Raw genomic sequence first — 19865 nt, 5'->3', positions numbered from 1 at the left:
TCCCCCTCCCCACCTGAAAAGAACTCTGTTCCAACTGCCAGTTGCCTCACATTCAGTTACCTCAGTTCCACCTATGGAACTGCTTCCCAATAGATAATAGGACAGAATAGAAAACAGAACTGAATAAAACAGAAAATAGAATAGGGAATATAACAGAACATAAAAGGGAACAGAATAAAAAAGAGAACAGAATATAATAGAAGCATAGAGCTGGAAGGGACCTCAGAGGTCATCCAGTCCGACCCCCTGTTCATATTACCAACCACAATGTCAGCCTTCAAGATTTTCTCCCTTTGCTTTGCATCTTTCGCCTGTCATAAGTAACGGGGGGGGGGGAGGGGGAATTGTTATGGGAAGTGAGCTGGAGGTGTTACAAACCATGCCCACATGATGATATACACAACTTTTAAATGGATGAGCCAATTGAACTATTGGGGGTGGGAACGTTGCCATTATTTTGTATATGTGATTTACACACCCATTTTCTCAGATTCAGACTAATGTCAGCTGGTGCTCCATTCAAAATCCAAGAAAGAAATACTTAGTCTCCATTAATCAGAGAAAAGATATCTTTTACTGGAAATCTAGTGGTAGCAACAAAAGAATTCTGATTCTGAGAAAATGGGCGCGTAAATCACATATACAAAGTAATGGCAACGTTCCCACCCCCAATAGTTCAATTGGCTTATCCAATCAAAAGTTGTGTATATCATCATGTGGGCATCTCCAGGTGGTGATTTTGAATGGAGCACCAGCTGACACACAATCTTTTTAATCTGCTGGATTTAAGAGCATCCTAAGAGGATGCTAGGATCCTCCTAACCTAGGATAAATTCCTAGCTGATATCCTCAGAAAGTTGCCAGAACCTCTGTCCAAGGAATCTCAGCACAGTTAACAAACCAGGTTTCCACAATTTCCGCTCACAATTAACTCACTAAGATGGTTTCTCCCAGAATTCCCCATCCAGCATGCTTTAAGAGGAGATGACTTCAACTCCCCAAATCCCTCAGCCAGCATGCTTTAAGAGAGGTGGACTTCAACTTCCAGAATCCCACAGCCAGCATGCTTTAAGAGGGATGGACTTCCATTCCCAGAATCCCGCAGCCAGCATGTTTTAAGACATGACTTCAACTCCCAATACCCCCCAGCCAGCATGCTTTAAAAGGGATGGACTTCCACTCCCAAATCCCCCAGCCAGCATGCTTTAAGAGGAGATGACTTCAACTCCCAAAACCCAGCCAGCCAGCAAGAAATCCATCCGTCTTAAAGTATGCCTGCTCCAGAATTCTGGGAGTGAAAGTCCTCCCCTCTTAAAGCATCCTGGCTGGGGGATTCTGGGAGTTGAAGTTGTTGAAAGGCTGGAAAATGCCTTTCTTCTGAGGGTTCGGTTTTCCTGCTGGGAGAACTCCAGTGCAAGGATTCAGACAACTACTTGGAAGCCGGTTCTTTTTATTTTTCAGGAAGGCGAGAGATAGCAAGAAGTCTGCGTTCCTGGAGCTAGCTCTCTTTGTATAATAAAAACCCTGATTTTTATACTTTTTTTCTCCTTTGTGTGTGAGTGCTTGTGTTTGTATTTCTTAATGTTTTAAATCCTGTCAGGGGTTGTCTTCATTTCCGGAGGGGTAAACTCCGTGGGGTGCAGAAGGCAAACTTTGCAGGGTGGTTTGATTGGATTATCAGTTTCCTAATGTTTTCTTGTGGCAATCTCCTGTCTGTCTCCTTTGCAATATATTTTGTGTCTTTTGTCTGTTTGTTTAGCTGATTTGGCATGTCTTGTGTTTGTAAGGGTTTTCTTTTCTTGTTTCCTTAGTTTTCTTAATTATTTGGGCTTTTGTCTAAGGGGCTTCTTTAATACCTTTTATTAAATCTCTTTTCCTATGCAAGTTTGTTTTATGGCTGGCCTGATGTTCCCTTTGGGCTTTTCCTGCTTAGGTGACACCACTGTCCTCGTGAAGTTCCCTTTCCACAATCCTTCATTTTTTTATTTTATTTTTAGAGTGTGGTCTCTGATTGAATGTCTGGGTATACTTGGTATTGTGATCAATCTGGATCATTATCATGGCTGCCTGTCTCCCCTTTAATTTTCTCTTCTGAGAGGGAATACGGGCCTTTAGGCAGCTAAGGCAGGGCGGTATGCATCAACAGAGGCAACACATGAGGGCTCCAAAGACACAAATGGTGACTGTGGTTGTTATAAGGATTTTGAGCCAATGGAAATCTGGCATCCATGAGAAGAGCCATGAAAAGTCCAGGAATTATTGCTCCTGACCAATATTCTGAGATAGCTCTTTCAGGTGGTGGATGTCCCTCCCTACGAGTTCTGAGGTTTCATTCAGATTGAAGCAACACATCCCTTTGAATGTTTCGCAGCCATAGTTATGCTTCAAGAGAAGGAAGTCTATTGCTGCCCTATTCTCCAAGGTGGCTTCTCTGACCTCCCTCAGTTCTCTGTTAAGGGCATCCAGGGCATGGGAGGTCGAATTCAAGCTTTTTTGCCAGGGTACATGCTAGTCTATTCAAATTTTTAGAATTTCGCACTGCCAATCCAGGTACCCCTACCAAGGATATTGCCAATGAGATGTATTCTGTTTTTTGTGGGAAGGGAGACTTTGGAATCACAGTCTGAGTCTAGGGTTTGGAAGGCTCTCCTGTGTCGTCTCTGTAAGGATGGCATAAGCATGGTTAACCTTCCCAAGGTGCAGGGACCATTTGAGGCATTTGCAGGAAGGTATGAGTAGGCTTTTAAGCCACAAAGGAAAAACCATCCTGGTGGGAACTTCAGGTAACTATATGAAAATGATATGGTCTCTGTATAGTTGCATTTTAGTTCTGTGTTGCTAAGACTGGTGCATTCTGTGACCCTAGGTGAGCTGCACCCAGTGACATTATGATTTCCCTCCTGCTAAGCAAAAGTTAGTGGTGTTGAGTATTTCTCTTGCTAAATATTCCCATATGTTTCCTTTCTCTGGGATAAGCTTTGGTTTCAGGAACGCAGTTGTTTGTGTTACAAATGTTACAATTGTTACAGATAATAATACATAGTATATATTGCATTTCATGTTCCCCATTGCTAGATTCCTTTTCTTCCTTCCTCCCCCCTTTTTTTTTTTTAAATGGCAATGTAAAAAAATGTAAAAGGTCAAGTATCAAAAAATTATGAGTAAGGTATGGTTAAAGTCCTTTTTGTTAAAAAAAAATACGATGAAAAAAGGTTTTAAAAAAAAAGAAAAAATGGAGAAGGTGAGAGAGAAAAATAAAAAAATAGTTTATAACTCAGCACCTAGGAGTCCAGTTTTGTGTAATGCAACATTTGCGCTTGGTTCCTCACAGTGGTGTGGTTCAACGGTGTTGAAGAATGCTGCAAGCGTCCATTGATCTGTGTCCCAATCTTTCTTGAGTTTGATGGGTGGGATTGATTGTGGTGGAGTTTGGCTATGGTCTATGACTGCTGGCTTTGCATGTGTCCAATGTAGCCAAGAGTCTCATTCTGCAACCTTTATGGTGGTGTGTGTAGTCAGTAAAACTTGGTAGGGTCATTTCCACCTGGGTTGTAGAGGGGAGGTTCTGGTGAAGAGCTTGATCCACACCCAATCTCCTGACTCATATGGATGCAGGGCTTCTTCCAGGGGTAAGGTCTGTGTCAGCGCACTCTGGGTCCAGAGGGTCTGTAGTCTCTTTTGCAGGGCTGTAAGATAAGAAGAGAGAACCCTATCCCCCTATCTAAGCAAAGGGAATGAGGATCTAGGCTTTGTAGGGTATGGGGGGTGACCAAAAAGGATCTCAAAGGGGGAAATACCTATATCTTGTCTTGGTCTGGTTCTGATATAAAAGAGGGCAATTGGGAGCACTTGTGGCCAGGAGAGGTGTGTCTCCTTTAAGTAGTCCCACTTCTGATGTATCCCAGCCCCATAAGGAGGGTGGCAGGCTTTTAAAAATCTTCATGAAGCCCTGTGTTGCTGGTTATCAGCCTGATTGTCTTGTGTGTGCCTTTTCCTGGGATTTCCAATTGCAGCCCCTGTTTGCCTCATGTTATGGTAGCTCCCATTTTACATAGGAGACCCCTTCCTAGTAGAGACAGTGGGGACTGGGGGCAAATAGTAAATGCATGGTCTACTGTGAAAGGTCCTAGTTCTACTGGTACGTTGTGGGTAAGTTTTACAGGGATTATTTCTCCCCCCCCCCACTCCCATTATGCTATCCTGAGCCCCTTCAGCCACTGCAGCTTTATATGGTGGTTCAGTAATGAGGAGGTGGCTCCAGTATCAACTAAGCAATTGTATTTCTTTCCTCCTATAAGAATGGTGACAATGGGTTCCCCTTCTGGGCCATTTTCTAGGGGGATAGCCAGCCCATTAAAGGTAGCCATGAATTCAGTGCTTTCATTGTCATGCTTTAGTCAAGAAAGGGGTAAATCATGTTCTCTTCTTTGCTCCCATTGATGTCTATTGTTATTATTTATTGGAGGAAAGGGAGCGCTGGGTGGTGCCTGGTGACTGAAACTTTGTTGCTCAGTGTAATGGACTGGATTATTGCCTGGCCTCATGTTCCTAGGTGGTGGGTGATACCGGTTGCAGGAGGGGGGGGGGGTGTTGCCTACATTGCCTGATGAAATGACCTTCCTGTCTGCACCTATAACAATGCTGATATTTGCCTTGCGACCATCCTGCTTTATCGCAATGCCAGCATTTCTTTGAATTATAGGGGGTTTTACCTGGCGTTTGTCTGGCATCATGTTTCATTACAGCAAACATTTTTTTTAAGTCTTCCTGTCTTTCTATTTGTCTCTTTCTATCTTTCTCTTCCTCTTTCAGCTTGTCTCTTTGATCATAGACAAAGTTAGCAATCCTCTTGCAACTCTGCTATGTCTAAGGTTGGCCAGTTAGAGACAAAGCGGTGGAAATGTTCTTTAATATCTAAGGTGGACTGATCCACGAAGGCTGAAGCTAAAATCCTTTGGTCCTTCAGGCAGCTAAGGTCTAGGTGGGCATATGTAATAGCTGCTTCTGTCAGGCGGACCCAAAAGGCATCAGGGTTTTCCTTTTCCCTTTGTGTTGGTTTTTTATTTTTTATTTTTTGAAATTCAGACTAGTTTAAAGGTTTTTTTTTCTTATTTCCTCTAGAGCTTCTAGTAAATTATCTTTTGCTCTAGTGTTCATCCCATTGATTGGTATCATTATAGTCCCGGTCAGGGTGATGTTCTGGCCATGCGATGTGGGCTGGGGCTGCCTGACCAGGGATAGTTGGTGGTTTGGCTATTTGGTCTGTTTTTTTTTCCAAACAGTTTTAATAGTTCATCTTTCATTAGAAAGACTTGTAACAGCTGAGTCATGTTACCCCAGGATTGATTATGGCTGTCTATGATAGATTTCAGGGTTTTAATAACTGTTTGAGGATCAGCCCTGAAAGCTGGGGTATCCTTTTTTCAGATGACTAGGTCAGAGGCAGAGAAGGGGGTGTGGGTAAAAACACATTCTAGTTGTCCCCTATTTCTGCCTGGCACTGGCTTGCTTAAAAGGGGAGCCATAATCCGTGCCTCAGTATTCCCTTCCCTGAAATGGGTTTCAGGCTTTTCCTTATTATTATTTTTCTCTCGGTCAGGTCTTTGCTCCTAACAATTTCAGCCCAGCAGTACCAATAGGGTATTTGGCTGGGCTTAATGCATGTTCTAAGTGCTTTCAGGGTTTTATAATCTAAAGTACCGCTATCAGGCCAAATTTGTCTACCCGTGTCATCTCACAATAAAGCCCATTTTTTTTTTTGCAAATTCTTTTTGCATCTTTTTTATTCATTCCAGGCAGGACAGGCACTAACCTTTCGTCCCAAGCCTCAAGTAATCCAAGGGGGTCTCTTCCACTGCCCTCGAGCTACAACTTCCCATATTCCCTACCTGATGTGGGGATTACTTTGGTTTAGCCGGGCTACCGCCGTCAGTTTTCAGACAAAAAAGTTCTGGAAAGGACTCCGGTTTCCCTACACACGGAGTACGGGCCCCTTTCTCGTAGGGAAACTCCGCCATCAGTTTTAAGACCCCCCCCCCTAAAAAACAGGGATCTTGGAGGACCGTCTGCCCCCTAGCAGCCCGGTACGGGCCCCTCCTCACACTCCGCCGTCAGTTTTCAGATCTCCCTTAAAGGTGGGGATCTGGAAGGACCTGCTCTGCTTTGTAAGGCAAACTATTTCCAATTTTGTTTGCCAGCAGCCAGTACGGGCCCCTTCTAAATGCACAGGGCTTTGCTTGCGGGATGCACCGGGACTATTTTTTCTGCTTTCTATTTATTTCCCAACACCAGTTCCTTTCTCAGCCCACTCGGTTTTTCTTACGTCCTTCAGAAGGACTCACACTCTGTGATCACCCCTTGCGTTCCCAAATCCAGCCGGTCACGGCTTGTTGGAGCTAGCAGCTGGCTGGGGTGTGGCTGGTAATCACAGAGGAGGTGAGATCCCACTGTTTCCGCAGAGAAAACCCACAATCACACACCTGGTACACTCACACTTCCACTCCCCTCCCTAGTAAGATTATAAATTTGAAGCGGTACTCACCTGCTTTCAAGCAGCTGTTGAGCAGAAAAGCCCAAGGACTCCCTTTACTACCCTTATGCCTTCCGGGCTGGGTCCGTGGATGTTGTCCCTGGACAAAGAAGGTCCATGCCGGCTGGGTTTGGATCCGCGGGCCCGGTCCGGTGGCAGGGTTGGCTGGAAAACCTTCATGGTCGCCAATTGTTGAAAGGCTGGAAAATGCCTTTCTTCTGAGGGTTCGGTTTTCCTGCTGGGAGAACTCCAGTGCAAGGATTCAGACAACTACTTGGAAGCCGGTTCTTTTTATTTTTCAGGAAGGCGAGAGATAGCAAGAAGTCTGCGTTCCTGGAGCTAGCTCTCTTTGTATAATAAAAACCCTGATTTTTATACTTTTTTTCTCCTTTTGTGTGTGAGTGCTTGTGTTTGTATTTCTTAATGTTTTAAATCCTGTCAGGGGTTGTCTTCATTTCGCCGGAGGGTAAACTCCGTGGGGTGCAGAAGGCAAACTTTGCAGGGTGGTTTGATTGGATTATCAGTTTCCTAATGTTTTCTTGTGGCAATCTCCTGTCTGTCTCCTTTGCAATATATTTTGTGTCTTTTGTCTGTTTGTTTAGCTGATTTGGCATGTCTTGTGTTTGTAAGGGTTTTCTTTTCTTGTTTCCTTAGTTTTCTTAATTATTTGGGCTTTTGTCGAAGGGGCTTCTTTAATACCTTTTATTAAATCTCTTTTCCTATGCAAGTTTGTTTTATGGCTGGCCTGATGTTCCCTTTGGGCTTTTCCTGCTTAGGTGTCACCACTGTCCTCGTGAAGTTCCCTTTCCACAAAGTAAATAACTCTGTTCCAACTGCCAGTTGCCTCACATTCCGTTACCCCAGTTCAAACTGGCAGATGTTCCACTCCTTCACTCAGGAGCAGTCTGGGGCTCCTTACAGTAATAAACGTCGCTACCTCACCAAAATATCTACGCCTTCCACCTATGAAACAGTTTCCGGACAAGGCGGCAGGAGAGATATTAACTCAAAAAAGGCCAGAAGTATTGTTTTGGGAGGGTTATTGATTCTCTCAACATTGTCCTCAGTAAAATATGCCCGATCACAAAGTCTCGTAGCGAAGCATAGGTATTCAGCTAGTGTGTATATGTATGATCTGTCCCCAGCACTTCCAGATATACAGTATTTATCTCTTTGCAGTTCTATGAATTCATGATTGATCCAAGTCATTCAGTAAATTTCCCAATTGAATGGGTATTTGAACATGGATCTCACTAGACATGTATACTGAAAAAGAATCATAATTAATCTAAGAGGTTAAATTATCATTTTTGGCATCTTTGTCATGTTTTATTGTAATATACATGCTCTTTACTCTTGTTTTTTTTCCAAATGTTGTGTAACCATTTTATAAACCATAATTAAAGCAACCCTTTTATGTGAATCTTACATTTGCCAATGCCAAAAAGAGCACTGTGGAGAACTGAGAATCACAAGCAGTATTGAAATGCAAAGCAAACCAAGGAAACAATCAAAATCTTATTAGTTCCTCTGGAGAACCCCTATTTGCCCAGCTCAAAACTCTTTTCCTGTTTTCCCCCCCTTGTCTGTTACCTGCAGGGGAAGAAGAGTTTTGGAGTTCTCCAGAACTAATAAGATTTTAATTGTTGCCTTGGTCTGCTTTGCATTTCAATGCTGCTTGTGATTCTCAGTTGTCCACCGCGCTCTCTTTGGCATCCTAAACTTTTAGGACCGGTTTCCTATGGCTCCCAAGGATTTAGGATGTGGGAACACCAACAGGCCAGAGACCCCAAGGGAGCAAGCTTCATTCATGCAGGCCAGACTGCATCCAAACATGCCCAGTGTCTATTTTATGGTTGAAGGAAGAAATTTTAAGTCTGTCAAATGATAAATGCCATGTGCTTCTGTAAATTGTCCTGCAGAGGAGTCTCCATTAGGACAAAGCTGGAGAGAACATACGGAGCAGAGACTGGAAAATGGAGGCTTAGAAAGAGGAGGTAACTGCCTATATACGGCAACATAAACACCCCAAGGTGAAATTCCAAAGGGTTGTAAAAGTAGATGCAAAAATCTATGTAAGGTTGCCATGCTCCGTTTGAAATGCGTACCTTTTTAAATCTGAAATGTTTAAAGTAATATACAAAACAAAATAATTTTACAAACAGGTTCAGACAAACACCTCTCTAATTCACAACAGATAATAAGAAGTTGTGTGGGGGGAGGCAGAACACAGTGTTGCAAGATTTTATTATCTTCAATCTCAAATATAAAAAAAAAAATGTTAGAATTTTCCTGTGGACTTGATTTCTTGGTCTGGTCTACCAAGTGAGCCTGGGCCTGAGGGACCTTTCATGGCTGAGGAGGGACTGCAATTTGGGTGTCCCCACTCCTAGTCCAGCAACAGCACCTTCCTCATGCAGCCCACCAGCTCTCTAATAGAAAAGCCATCCAGAGAGACTCCCTACTGCACATTGGTCTCCTCCCCATCAATCGCAGGAAGAAGCCTTCAGGGTGGTGATGAATGAATGTGGGTAGTCCTCGCGTAACGACCACAACTCTGATTGGCAATTCTGGAAAACCGCTTTATTACAACAGGCTTTTGACCTCACTTCTCTTCTGATCATTAAGTGAATCAATATACCTTTGATTTTATTTCTACCTTCTACATGAAGTTTGTCTTGTTGGGAAGCATGCTAATGGCTATCACAGGATCGGGGGACAATGTGATGGTTGTAAATGCAAAGACTGTTTGCCAAATGGTTTTTTATGTATCATCATAATCTTAAATGGTTGCTAAACGAGGCAATAGTCTTGTTATCCTAGCTCCCTCAATTGATCGTCATACGATTTAGTATCCAGACCGTTTATAATCATAGTTGCTCTTCTTTGCACCTTTTCCATAATTTCAACGTTTGTTTGTACTGTGGTGACCAGACCTGGATGCAGTATTCTAAGTGTGGTCTCACTAGGATAGTGTGAAGCAGTACTACTAATTATTGGTGGCTTTTTCAAAACATTTTCTGTCTTCTCCATCATGGGGACCTCAACTTTCACAATGTCTGTTGAATCTGATTCATAATGCGGAGAGTCATCAGGGAAGTTAAATAGTAAGAGAACATCTGTCTGATCTTGATGAATAAAATCATTAAGACCTGATGGATTACATCCCAGAATTCTAAAGGAGCTGGCAAATGTTATTTCAGAACCGCTGTACCACATCTTTCAAAAATCCTGGAGCACTGGGGACCTACCCAAGGCATGGAAAAGAGCTGATGTGGTTCCCATCTTCAAAAAAAAAAAAAAAAAGGTGGGGGGAACAGACCCAGGAAACTACACACCAATCAGCCTAATATCAATACTCAGGAAGATACTGGAAAAGGTAATAAAAAACCAGATCTGCCAACATCTAGAAACGAGTAGAGTAATAACTAGAAGTCAGCATATGTTTTTTAAAAACAGGTAATGCCAAACCAATCTTATTTCATTCAAGATAGTGACTGAATTAGTAGACCAGCAAAATACCGTGGACATAATATACTTAGACTTCAACAAGGCATTCAACAAAATAGACCACCACCTACTTCTTGGTAAGCTAGAAAAAAGTGGGATAGATAGCATCACCACCAGATGGATTCGTAACTGGCTGACAAATTGTACCCAACAATTAGTCCTTAATGGGTCTATGTCTACACTTGAACACTGGGCCCTATCTAACAAAATGAAATTCAGTGTAGATAAAAGCAAAGTCTTACACTTGGAATAGAATAGCTTTATTGTCATTGCATTCCACAAATACAATGAAATTTGAAAGCTACTCCAGCACAGTGCCCCAAACACATCACAATCACACTACAGAATATTTAAAAATTAAAATAATAATAGGACTAAATCACAAATACACTGTTTGATTGAAGACAATTATTGCTTTAGAAAAAAAACCCTGTTTCTCAATCTATTAGTCCTCATTTTAAGACACCTATAATGCCTCCCTGTTATGTATGTCCAAAATGAGAACGGTTTGTGGAGATTTTTAGTGTTCTAGAGAGGAGTCTGGTCTTCACAATCTCTTCCAAAGAAGAAAGAGAGCAACCAATGATTTTTTGTGCTGTGTTTATAACTCTCTGGAGCATCTTCTTATCCACTGCAGAGCATCCAGCATGCCACACCGTTACACAGTATGCCAAAATGCTCTCAATGGTAGAGTGGTAAAAAGTAACCAGCAACTTCTCACCCAAACCACTCCTTTTCAGCAACCTCAGAAAGTGCAGGCACTGTTGGGCCTTCTTTGCAGTGGCCATAGTGTGGACCGACCAAGTAAGGTTGTCGGAAATATGAATTCCTAGAAATTCAAAACTATGAACACTTTCCACACAGTCTCCATTGATGTATAGTGGGAGAGGCTCTGCTTTGCATCTTCTGAAGTCTATAATCAATTCTTTGGTCTTTTTGATGTTCAGGGTAAGGTTATGACTCTTGCACCACAAGACCAGTCTGAGAACCTCTGACCTATAGGCCGTCTCGTCTCCTCCTGATATGAGTCCCATCAACGTGGTGTCATCTGCAAATTTTATTGTAGAGTTAGTGGGACAAGAGGGAGTGCAGTCGTAGGTGTAGAGTACAAAAGGGGGCTCAGCATACAGCCCTGTGGAGAGCCAGTGCTGAGAGCAAGAGTGGAAGAAAAATAGCTGCCAATCCTAACGGTTTGGGGTCTGTTAGTAAGAAAAACCAAAACTACACATATAGACTGGGTGGAACCAGGCTTATTAGCACTTATTGTGAAAGGTCCCTTGGAGTGTTAGTGGACAACTAGAGACTTTATAAAAAGTACAGAGAAGAGCAACCAGGATGATTAGGGGACTGGAGACTAAAACATATGAAGAACGGTTACAGGAACTGGGCATGGCTAGTCTAGTGAAGAGAAGGATCAGGGGAAACATGATAGCAGTGTTCCAATATTTGAGGGGCTGCCAGAGAGGAAGGGGTCCAACTGTTTTCCAAAGCACCTCTAGGGCAGACAAGGAATAATGGATGAAAACTGATCAAGGAGAGATTCAATGTAGAAATAAGGAGAAATTTTGTGACAGTGGGAACGATTGGCCAATGGAACAACTTGCCTTCTGAAGTTGTGGGAGTTCACCACTGAAGGCTTTCAAGAAGAGATTGGACTGTCATTTGTCAGAACTGATGTAGGGTCTCTTGCTTGGGTGGGGGGGTTGGACTAGATGACCTACAAGGTCCCTTCCAACTCTGTTAATCTGTCTTCAGCTCTTCGAGTCAGATAGATCCTCTGAAATAGTATGATTTTCAAAAGTCTGCAAACCCACTGGCACACCCAATGGCTGCTTTAGAAGTTTGTAATGTTAAAAGGAAAACGTAGCTTAGTTGTACAGTTTGATTCATCCTAACTTGCTTCTCTCAGACTGGCAGTGATGAAGAAAACCATCCCTGAATCTGAAAAGAATGCCAATAAAAACAGCTCCAGTTTAGCCATTCTAATTTTTTAACTGTGCCTAATGAAATGTCATTCTTTCATAGAATTTAGGAGCAGATAGCAATGCAACAAATAAATTAAGAGGCAGAAACCTAATTGCAGCTCACATCATCAGAGACACAGAGTGCATGGGTTGATGTACAGCTAAAATTGAAATTCTAAATTTAAAATGGGGGAAGGGAAACTGAGGAAGACAGATTGGTCAGAGATGCAAAATGCAGATTACAAGTTAACAATTGTAGTTCATTAGAAACCCACTGTATCTGTATCCTCATCACTGAGCAAAAGGTGGGAAATGAGCTTTACATTACATTTTTATTATTAAATTCATTTATTATTAAACTTAATAGCTACTAATCTCACAGTTCGATGGAGCTCTGAGCGTTTTGTCTTGCCCTAATGTTCACAGCAACACTGACAATATCCATTTTTTATATCTCAAATTCTTCTGATAACATTTTCTATTGTACAATTATTCCTCATGTTAAGGTAGCAAAAAAGAGGTTTGTCCTTCTGTGTTATCAGTGTGGACAGTGTGGCAAAATAGCTGCTTCTACAAGTAATAATTCCACAATAATAATAATAATAGTAATAATATAATTTGATTAACTTTTCATCCACTGTTAACAGTATTTGATCAAATGTTGTCGCTCTTAATAAAAGCCATATATCTTAACAACTTTCTCATATCTTGTTTGCATCTGCATATATGGCCACCACGATAAATCAACACCCGATCTGTAGTTCTTGTTTAGTTTTTAGTTCCCCTTCCACACTCAAAATATCTGTATATGTTAATTTTTTTTCAAGATTTACAAGATTTGCCTGAACAAATGCTTCCATTTTAAAAGAAAATTCGAGCTATCAATTTCTCACCTACATGTTCAATAGGGGATCACAAATGAAATTCAAGCATACTCTAAACTCATCTTTCTTTTCCTTTTGTGTGCAATATTTGTCTGCAATAAGGGATGATTTATGCTTGAAATAACATCTACAGCCTGGACAGTTCAATGATTTCTCTCAGGTGTATCACCAGGTGGGAATTCTGACAGTAATGTTTCCCACAATCATGACATTCAAGGGGTTTCTCTTTTCTTCTGTGAGTCCTCTGGTGCCTCCCAAGGTGGGATTTGCGACTAAAACTTTTCCCACAGTCAGGACATTCAAAGGGCTTCTCTCCTGTGTGAGTTCTCTGATGTATTACCAGGCTGGAATTCTCACTGAAACTATTCCCACAGTCAGGACATTCAAAGGGTTTCTCTCCTGTGTGAGTCCTCTGGTGTCTCACTAGCTTGGAATTAGCACTAAAACTTTTCCCACAATCGAGACATTCAAAGGGTTTCTCTCCTGTGTGAGTCCTCTGGTGTATCACCAGGCTCGAATTATTCCTACAACTTTTCCCACAATCGGGACATTCAAAGGGTTTCTCTCCTGTGTGAGTCCTCTGGTGTATCACCAGTCTCGAATTATTCCTAAAACTTTCCCCGCAAATAGGACATTCAAAGGGTTTCTCTCCTGTATGAATCCTCTGGTGCATCAACAGTGTGAAATTGCGACTAAAACTTTTCCCACAAATAGGACATTCAAAGGGTTTCTCTCCTGTATGAATCCTCTGGTGCATCAGCAGTGTGGAATTGCAACTAAATTTTCTCCCACAGTCAGGACATTCAAAGGGTTTCTCCCCTGTATGAGTCCTTTGGTGTTTCAACAAGTGAGAATTCTGTCTGAAACTTTTCCCACAGTCAGGACATTCAAAGGGTTTCTCTTCTGTGTGAGTCCTCTGGTGTTTCAACAAGTGAGAATTCTGTCTGAAACTTTTCCCACAGTCAGGACATTCAAAGGGTTTCTCTCCTGTGTGAGTCCGCTGGTGATTCACCAGGCTCGAATTATTACTAAATTTTTTCCCACAAATAGGACATTCAAAGGGTTTCTCTCCTGTGTGAGTCCTCTGATGTATCACCAGGTGGGAATTCTGATTGTAACGTTTCCCACAATCAGGACATTCAAAGGGTTTCTCTCCTGTGTGAGTCCTCTGGTGTATCACCAGGTGGGAATTCTGATTGTAACGTTTCCCACAATCAGGACATTCAAAGGGTTTCTCTCCTGAGTGAGTCCTCTGGTGTGTCACCAGGTTGGAATTATCACTAAAACTTTTCCCACAAATAGGACATTCAAACGGTTTCTCTCTCTATATGAGTCCTCTGGTGTTTCAGCCGGTGGGAATTCTGTTTGAAACTTTTTAAACAGTCAACACATTCAAAGGGTTTGTCTACTGTGTGAGTCCTCTGGTGTTTCAGCAGGTTCGAATTATTACTAAAACTTTTCCCACAGATAGGACATTCAAAGGGTTTCTCTCCTGTGTGAGTCCTCTGATGTATCACCAGGTGGGAATTCTGATTGTAACGTTTCCCACAATCAGGACATTCAAAGGGTTTCTCTCCTGTGTGAGTCCACTGGTGTATCACCAGGTGGGAATTCTGATTGTAACGTTTCCCACAATCAGGACATTCAAAGGGTTTCTCTCCTGAGTGAGTCCTCTGGTGTGTCACCAGGTTGGAATTAGCACTAAAACTTTTCCCACAAATAGGACATTCAAAGGGTTTCTCTCCTGTATGAATCCTCTGGTGCATCAACAGTGTGAAATTGCGACTAAAACTTTTCCCACAAATAGGACATTCAAAGGGTTTCTCTCCTGTATGAATCCTCTGGTGCATCAGCAGTGTGGAATTGCAACTAAATTTTCTCCCACAGTCAGGACATTCAAAGGGTTTCTCTCCTGTATGAGTCCTCTGGTGTATCACCAGGTGGTTAATTCTGACTGTAATGTTTCCCACAATAAGGACATTCAAAGGGTTTGTCTCCTGTATGAGCCCTCTGGTGTACCACCAGTGCGGAATTACAACTAAAACTTTTCCCACAAGTAGGACATTCAAAGGGTTTCTCTCCTGTATGAGCCCTCTGGTGTACCACCAATGTGGAATTACAACTAAAACTTTTCCCACAAGTAGGACATTCAAAGGGTTTCTCTCCTGTGTGAGTCCTCTGGTGTTTCACTAGGCTGGAATTAGTACTAAAACTTTTCCCACAGATAGGACATTCAAAGGGTTTCTCTCCTGTATGAGCCCTCTGGTGTACCACCAGTGCGGAATTACAACTAAAACTTTTCCCACAAGTAGGACATTCAAAGGGTTTCTCTCCTGTATGAGCCCTCTGGTGTACCACCAGTGCGGAATTATAATTAAATCTTTTCCCACAAGTAGGACATTCAAAGGGTTTCTCTCCTGTGTGAGTCCTCTGGTGTTTCACTAGGCTGGAATTAGTACTAAAACTTTTCCCACAGATAGGACGTTCAAAGGGTTTATCTCCTGTGTGTGTACTCTGGCGTATCATTGTTTTGGAATTCTGACTGAAATTTTCCCCATAGATTGGACATTCAAAAGGTGTCCTGTGTGCGTGCTCTTATGTCTCAAGAGGTAGGAATTTGTAATGAAACCTTTCCCAAAATCTCGACACTCATAGGGTTTGTCCTTCCATGAATCCTCTGATGTATTACCACGCTGGAATTATGACTGGAACTTCTCCCACAGTCAGGACAGTGAAAGGTTTTTTTTCTTTTGATTCTTCTGATGTATCACCAAGCTGGAATTACAACTGAAAGTTTTTCAACAGTCAAGACATTCAAAGCATTTCTCTCCTATGAGAATCTTCTGGAATATTACCAGTGTGGAATTTTGACTTTCCCATAATCTGGACATTCAAAGGATTTTCTTCTGTGTGAGTTCTCTGGTCTCATGAGATGAAAATTTCTAATGAAGCTTTTCCCACTATCTAGACACTTATACAGTTTCTCCTAGAGTCAATCTACTGTTGTATCACCAGACTGGAATCGTGACCATGCCTTGTTTAGTCCCTTGATGCAGTTGACAGTTCTCTGGTCTCATGAGATGAAAATTTCTAATGAAGCTTTTCCCACTATCTAGACACTCATACAGTTTCTCCCTTTAGGCAATCCACTGATGTATCACCAGACTAGAATTGTGACAATACCTTGTTTAGTGGTACTTTCATTCAAGCCATTTTCTTCCTCACAGGGAGAGGCCTATATTACTGTCTGCTCCACATGGCTTTACTATTCACCTTTTCCTCCAACTGACTTCCAGATATGCTGAATGAAAAATAATCTCCCTTGACTTTTCATGTAATGTATCCTTGAGTTGTTACATAATCTGCTTATTCTGGCTTGAAATCTTGTTTAACTTTTTGTCTTTTGTCTAACAACTTCTGGAAGAGGAGGAGGAGCATTGTGTGGTTTTCTGCAGGAAATGGAAAATATTTTGATTTCTGGCTTGATTTATTTCCCTTTTCAATGTTGTTTGTTATTTGCAGTTGTCCTGAGTGCCCTTATTGCCATCTTTTTTTTTCTGTAAGATTCAAAGAAAAGTGTAATATTAATTGTTTATAAAATGTTTAGAGATGATGTGAAAAAGTAAAGATTACAATGAAAAAGCAAACATGCCCTAATACTAGAATAATCTCTTATACCCTGTTTATGATTCATTTGACACATGGCTTGAAACAACTGCTAGGATTACCACAAATTTTATGGATCAGCTGCATGTCTGCTTCTAGTGGTAAGTGAGGACTACCTGTGCAACCCTAGGTGCCAAAAGGTTCTCAAAAGCTGTTTTTTAGAAAGTGCTGGATTAAGTACAATCCAACCTGGTTAATACATGGATGGGATAGGAAATAGCATACTTATTGGCAAAACATCACAATGTAATGGGAGACTTGAACTACTTTGATATCAACTGGGAGAGACTCTGCAGCAAGTGGGAGATCGAACAGATTCCTAACCAACTTAGCTGACAACTTTGTCATCCAAAAGGTAGAGGAGGAAACTTACTAGTAGAGAAGAAAAGATAGAGGGAGTTGAAGCTGCCAGAACCTTTGGCAAGAGTGACCACATCATACTAGAATTTAATATTACTTAAAAAATATTTCAATATTCCTTAAGAAAAATTCCTTTCAATTTTTTCAGTTTCTTTTTTTCAATTTTTCAATTCCTTGTTCCAATTTTAAGTCTTTTTTTCAACTCTTAAACATCATTTTAATTTAATTTTTTTCCATTTTTAAATCTTTTTCAATTTTAAAATCCTTTTTTCATTTTTATAAAATCCTTTTTTCAATTTTTAAATCTTTCAATTTTATTTTATTTTTTATAAAATTCCTTTTTCAATTTTTCCATTTCTCTTTTCAACTAAGCATTTAAAAAACAGTTCACTTATTTTAATTTTTTAGAAATTTTTTAAATTCTTAATGATCTAAGACAGTGGTGGGATTGGAATAACTTAACAACCGGTTCTCTGGCTGGGTAGGCGTGTCCGGTTGGTCATGTGACTGGGTGACATCACTCATCACACCCAGCCCTGCCTCCCCACCACTCGCCTCAAAGGCACAGGGAGGATTCAGCCGGTTGGGACTAATCCCAACACTGGCTCTCCCTGCCCGTTTTTTGGCCTTTTTCAGGCTGTTTTCCGGCCGTTTTTTGGGCCATTGCACAAAAGAGAGATTACAAATTAACAATTGTAGTACATTAGAAACCCACTGTATGTGTGAAGTCCTCATTACTGACAAAGAGTTGGGAAATGAGCTTTACATTTACCCTATTATTAAATTCATTCATTATTAAACTTAATCGCACCCATCTCAGAGTCTGAGGCAACTCTGAGCATCTTGTCTTGCCCTAATGCTCATAGCAACACTGACAATACCCATTTTTTACATGCCAAATGTTTCTGATAATTCTAACATAATGCATTTTGGAAAAATGAGACATTTTCTATTGTACGTTTTGTTCCTCATGTTAAGGTAGCAAAATAGAGAGGTTTGTCCCTCTTCTGGGTTATCCATGTGGACAGTGTGGCAAAATGGCAGCCGCTTCCCCAAGTCCACCATGATGACCCAGGGACGAATCCAGGACCCACTGAAAATGGTGGCTGCTTCCAGGACACAGTCGCGAGGCCCAAGGATGCGTTTCATTCCTCCCTCCACACAACAGGAGGATCAGAGATCTTCAAAGGTAAGGAGGAGGAGGAGGGTTTGAGGCCTGGTGGGGTGGCAGTCAGGCCTGAGGACTGCAGGGACCCAGCAGGAGTGGGGAAAATCCTATGGGGACCCTGGGGAGCTGAGGGAAGGGGCAGGGATGGGAAACAGAACATAGGGGGTCTTGGAGGGTGGTGGGGGAGCCCCAGGGATGCCTGTGGCAGGCAAGCCTGGCCCTGCTCTAGGCCTCCAAGAGTTTTCCTCAGCCCTGAGGTAGCCAGTACTCTGCTTAGCAACTCCCACATTCGATTAATGGCTGCCCCAGGGAAAGCAGGAGATTCAGGTAGTTAAGGAAAGCCGTCTCACTTAACAGTCATTGCAACATGCAGCCGTAATTGCAAGGCCTATAATAGTTGTATCTTGAGGATCACTTTTATGCTGGCTGGCTCAAAATCTGGGCGAAACCAATGTAGAAAACTGGGAATTTCATAATCAACATACAAAAATGCTCCACCCAAAATTCCTTTTTGAGGAATTGCACTACTTCTGGAAAAGGAAATATCCAGAAGCTGATAACCAGAAACCAATCTTATTTCATTCTTTGACAAAGTGACTATAGACAGACTAGAAAAAATGCTTTGGGTTTAGACTTCAGCAAGGCATTTGACAAAGTAGACCACAACTATTTCTTGGTAAGCTAGAAAAATGTGGAATAGACAGCATCACCAACAGATGGATTTGTAACCGGCTGACAAACTATATACGTGTTGCCGGGCGATAAGACGACTTTTTGCCCCCGAAAACATGCCTCCAAGTGGGGGCCGTCTTCACGCGGAGGACTGGACTCCCACTTCGAGCTGAGTTGCAGCGGGAGGAGGCTGGGGTAGAGCGTGTGTGTGTGTGTGTGTGTGTGTGGCGGGTGTCACCACGCTTGCTTTCCCTCTTCCTTCCTTAGCGGTGTGGGGAGGAGAAGACATCCAAGATCCCCCAATCATTGCGACATTTTCTTTCTTTTTTTTCTTTTGCCGAGTTTTGCATGTGTACATCTAGCAGGCGGCTGTAGTAAGGATGGGGGCCCGGTGGGTTATCAGGTTTTACGGTGCTTCACATGTGCTACGGTGGAGAGCCGAGAAGAGAGCGGGCGCCCCTGTGTGAAATCCTGGCAAAAGCAACAGTGGGAGGCAGGTTAATGTAATGGTGATTAATGCCCAGAACATTGTTTGCGGGTGTGTGTGTGTGTGGTGGTGGTGGTGAGAGAGAGGTTGTCCTTTGAATGCGGAAAAGTAAGGGTGTGACCTTGTGTAGGAAAAATAAAGAGATCCTTTTAGCGTGTTTGGCTTCTTGCCTCCCTCGTTGCTTTGATGTGGAGATAATGGCCTTGAGGCGGGAGGGAAGAAAACTGTAGCTGGATCATTTCAAATTTCACTTACTCTCCTGCCTCACTTCAATATGTCTGAGTGACTCCAGATACTGGAAGACTTTTGAATAAGTGTTACACTCCATATATTTTTTAAAGAGGGCCACTTGGGGAAAAAAAAAGATTCTAAGGAATTCCTTGTTTCTTGATTAAAGAGAAGGCATTGAATATACTGTTCCTTGGCAGCCTTTTCAGTGTCCGGTTTTTGGTGTGTGTGTGTGTGTGTGTGTGTGTGTGTGTGTGAGAGAGAGAGAGAGAGAGAGAGAGAGATCAGCATATTGAGATGAGAATGTTTCCGTGTTCTCATTTTATTTACAACATATTTACGTTTAATGGTAAGCATGAAAAATTTTTTTAAAACTCATTTCTAAACTCCATAGCTA

General features: G+C 42.0%; 3 protein-coding genes across 6 annotated transcripts in view; 2 read left to right on the top strand and 1 right to left on the bottom strand.

Annotated features, from left to right (window-relative positions):
• Positions 1-19865, top strand: part of LOC113428439 (uncharacterized) — a 196611-nt gene that overhangs the window by 103521 nt on the left and 73225 nt on the right. The gene's annotated exons all lie outside the window — the stretch shown is intronic.
• LOC113431375 (uncharacterized) overlaps positions 1-19865 on the top strand; it is a 161216-nt gene that overhangs the window by 103526 nt on the left and 37825 nt on the right. The window lies entirely within an intron of this gene.
• On the bottom strand, positions 10290-15924 carry LOC148131672 (uncharacterized). The gene is made up of 3 exons (XM_087953359.1): positions 14927-15924; positions 14297-14841; positions 10290-14211 (listed from the first exon to the last, which is right to left on the bottom strand). Exons 1-3 carry the CDS (start codon positions 15411-15413, stop codon positions 13015-13017), a joined length of 2229 nt encoding a protein of 742 aa, XP_087809485.1. The 5' UTR covers positions 15414-15924; the 3' UTR covers positions 10290-13014.

This window comes from Notechis scutatus, chromosome 2 (assembly GCF_049901735.1).
Source record: "Notechis scutatus isolate UNSWTSFEM ecotype Mainland chromosome 2, rNotScu1.2, whole genome shotgun sequence".
Classification (NCBI taxonomy): Eukaryota; Metazoa; Chordata; class Lepidosauria; order Squamata; family Elapidae; genus Notechis; species Notechis scutatus.
Note: the sequence above shows the minus strand (reverse complement) of the source record. Positions and strands in the feature narration are given on the sequence as shown.

Bases quoted from the DNA above. Each gene is read 5' to 3' on its own strand.
- LOC148131672 (XM_087953359.1), bottom strand. From the start codon at position 15,413: ATGATACGCCAGAGTACACACACAGGAGATAAACCCTTTGAACGTCCT. The intron at 14,842-14,926 runs GTTGTAATTCCG...GAAACATTACAG, and splicing joins TACTTGTGGGAAAAGTTTTA to TCAGAATTAACCACCTGGTG. The intron at 14,212-14,296 runs GTAGACAAACCC...GGACTCATATAG, and splicing joins AACACCAGAGGACTCACACA to AGAGAGAAACCGTTTGAATG.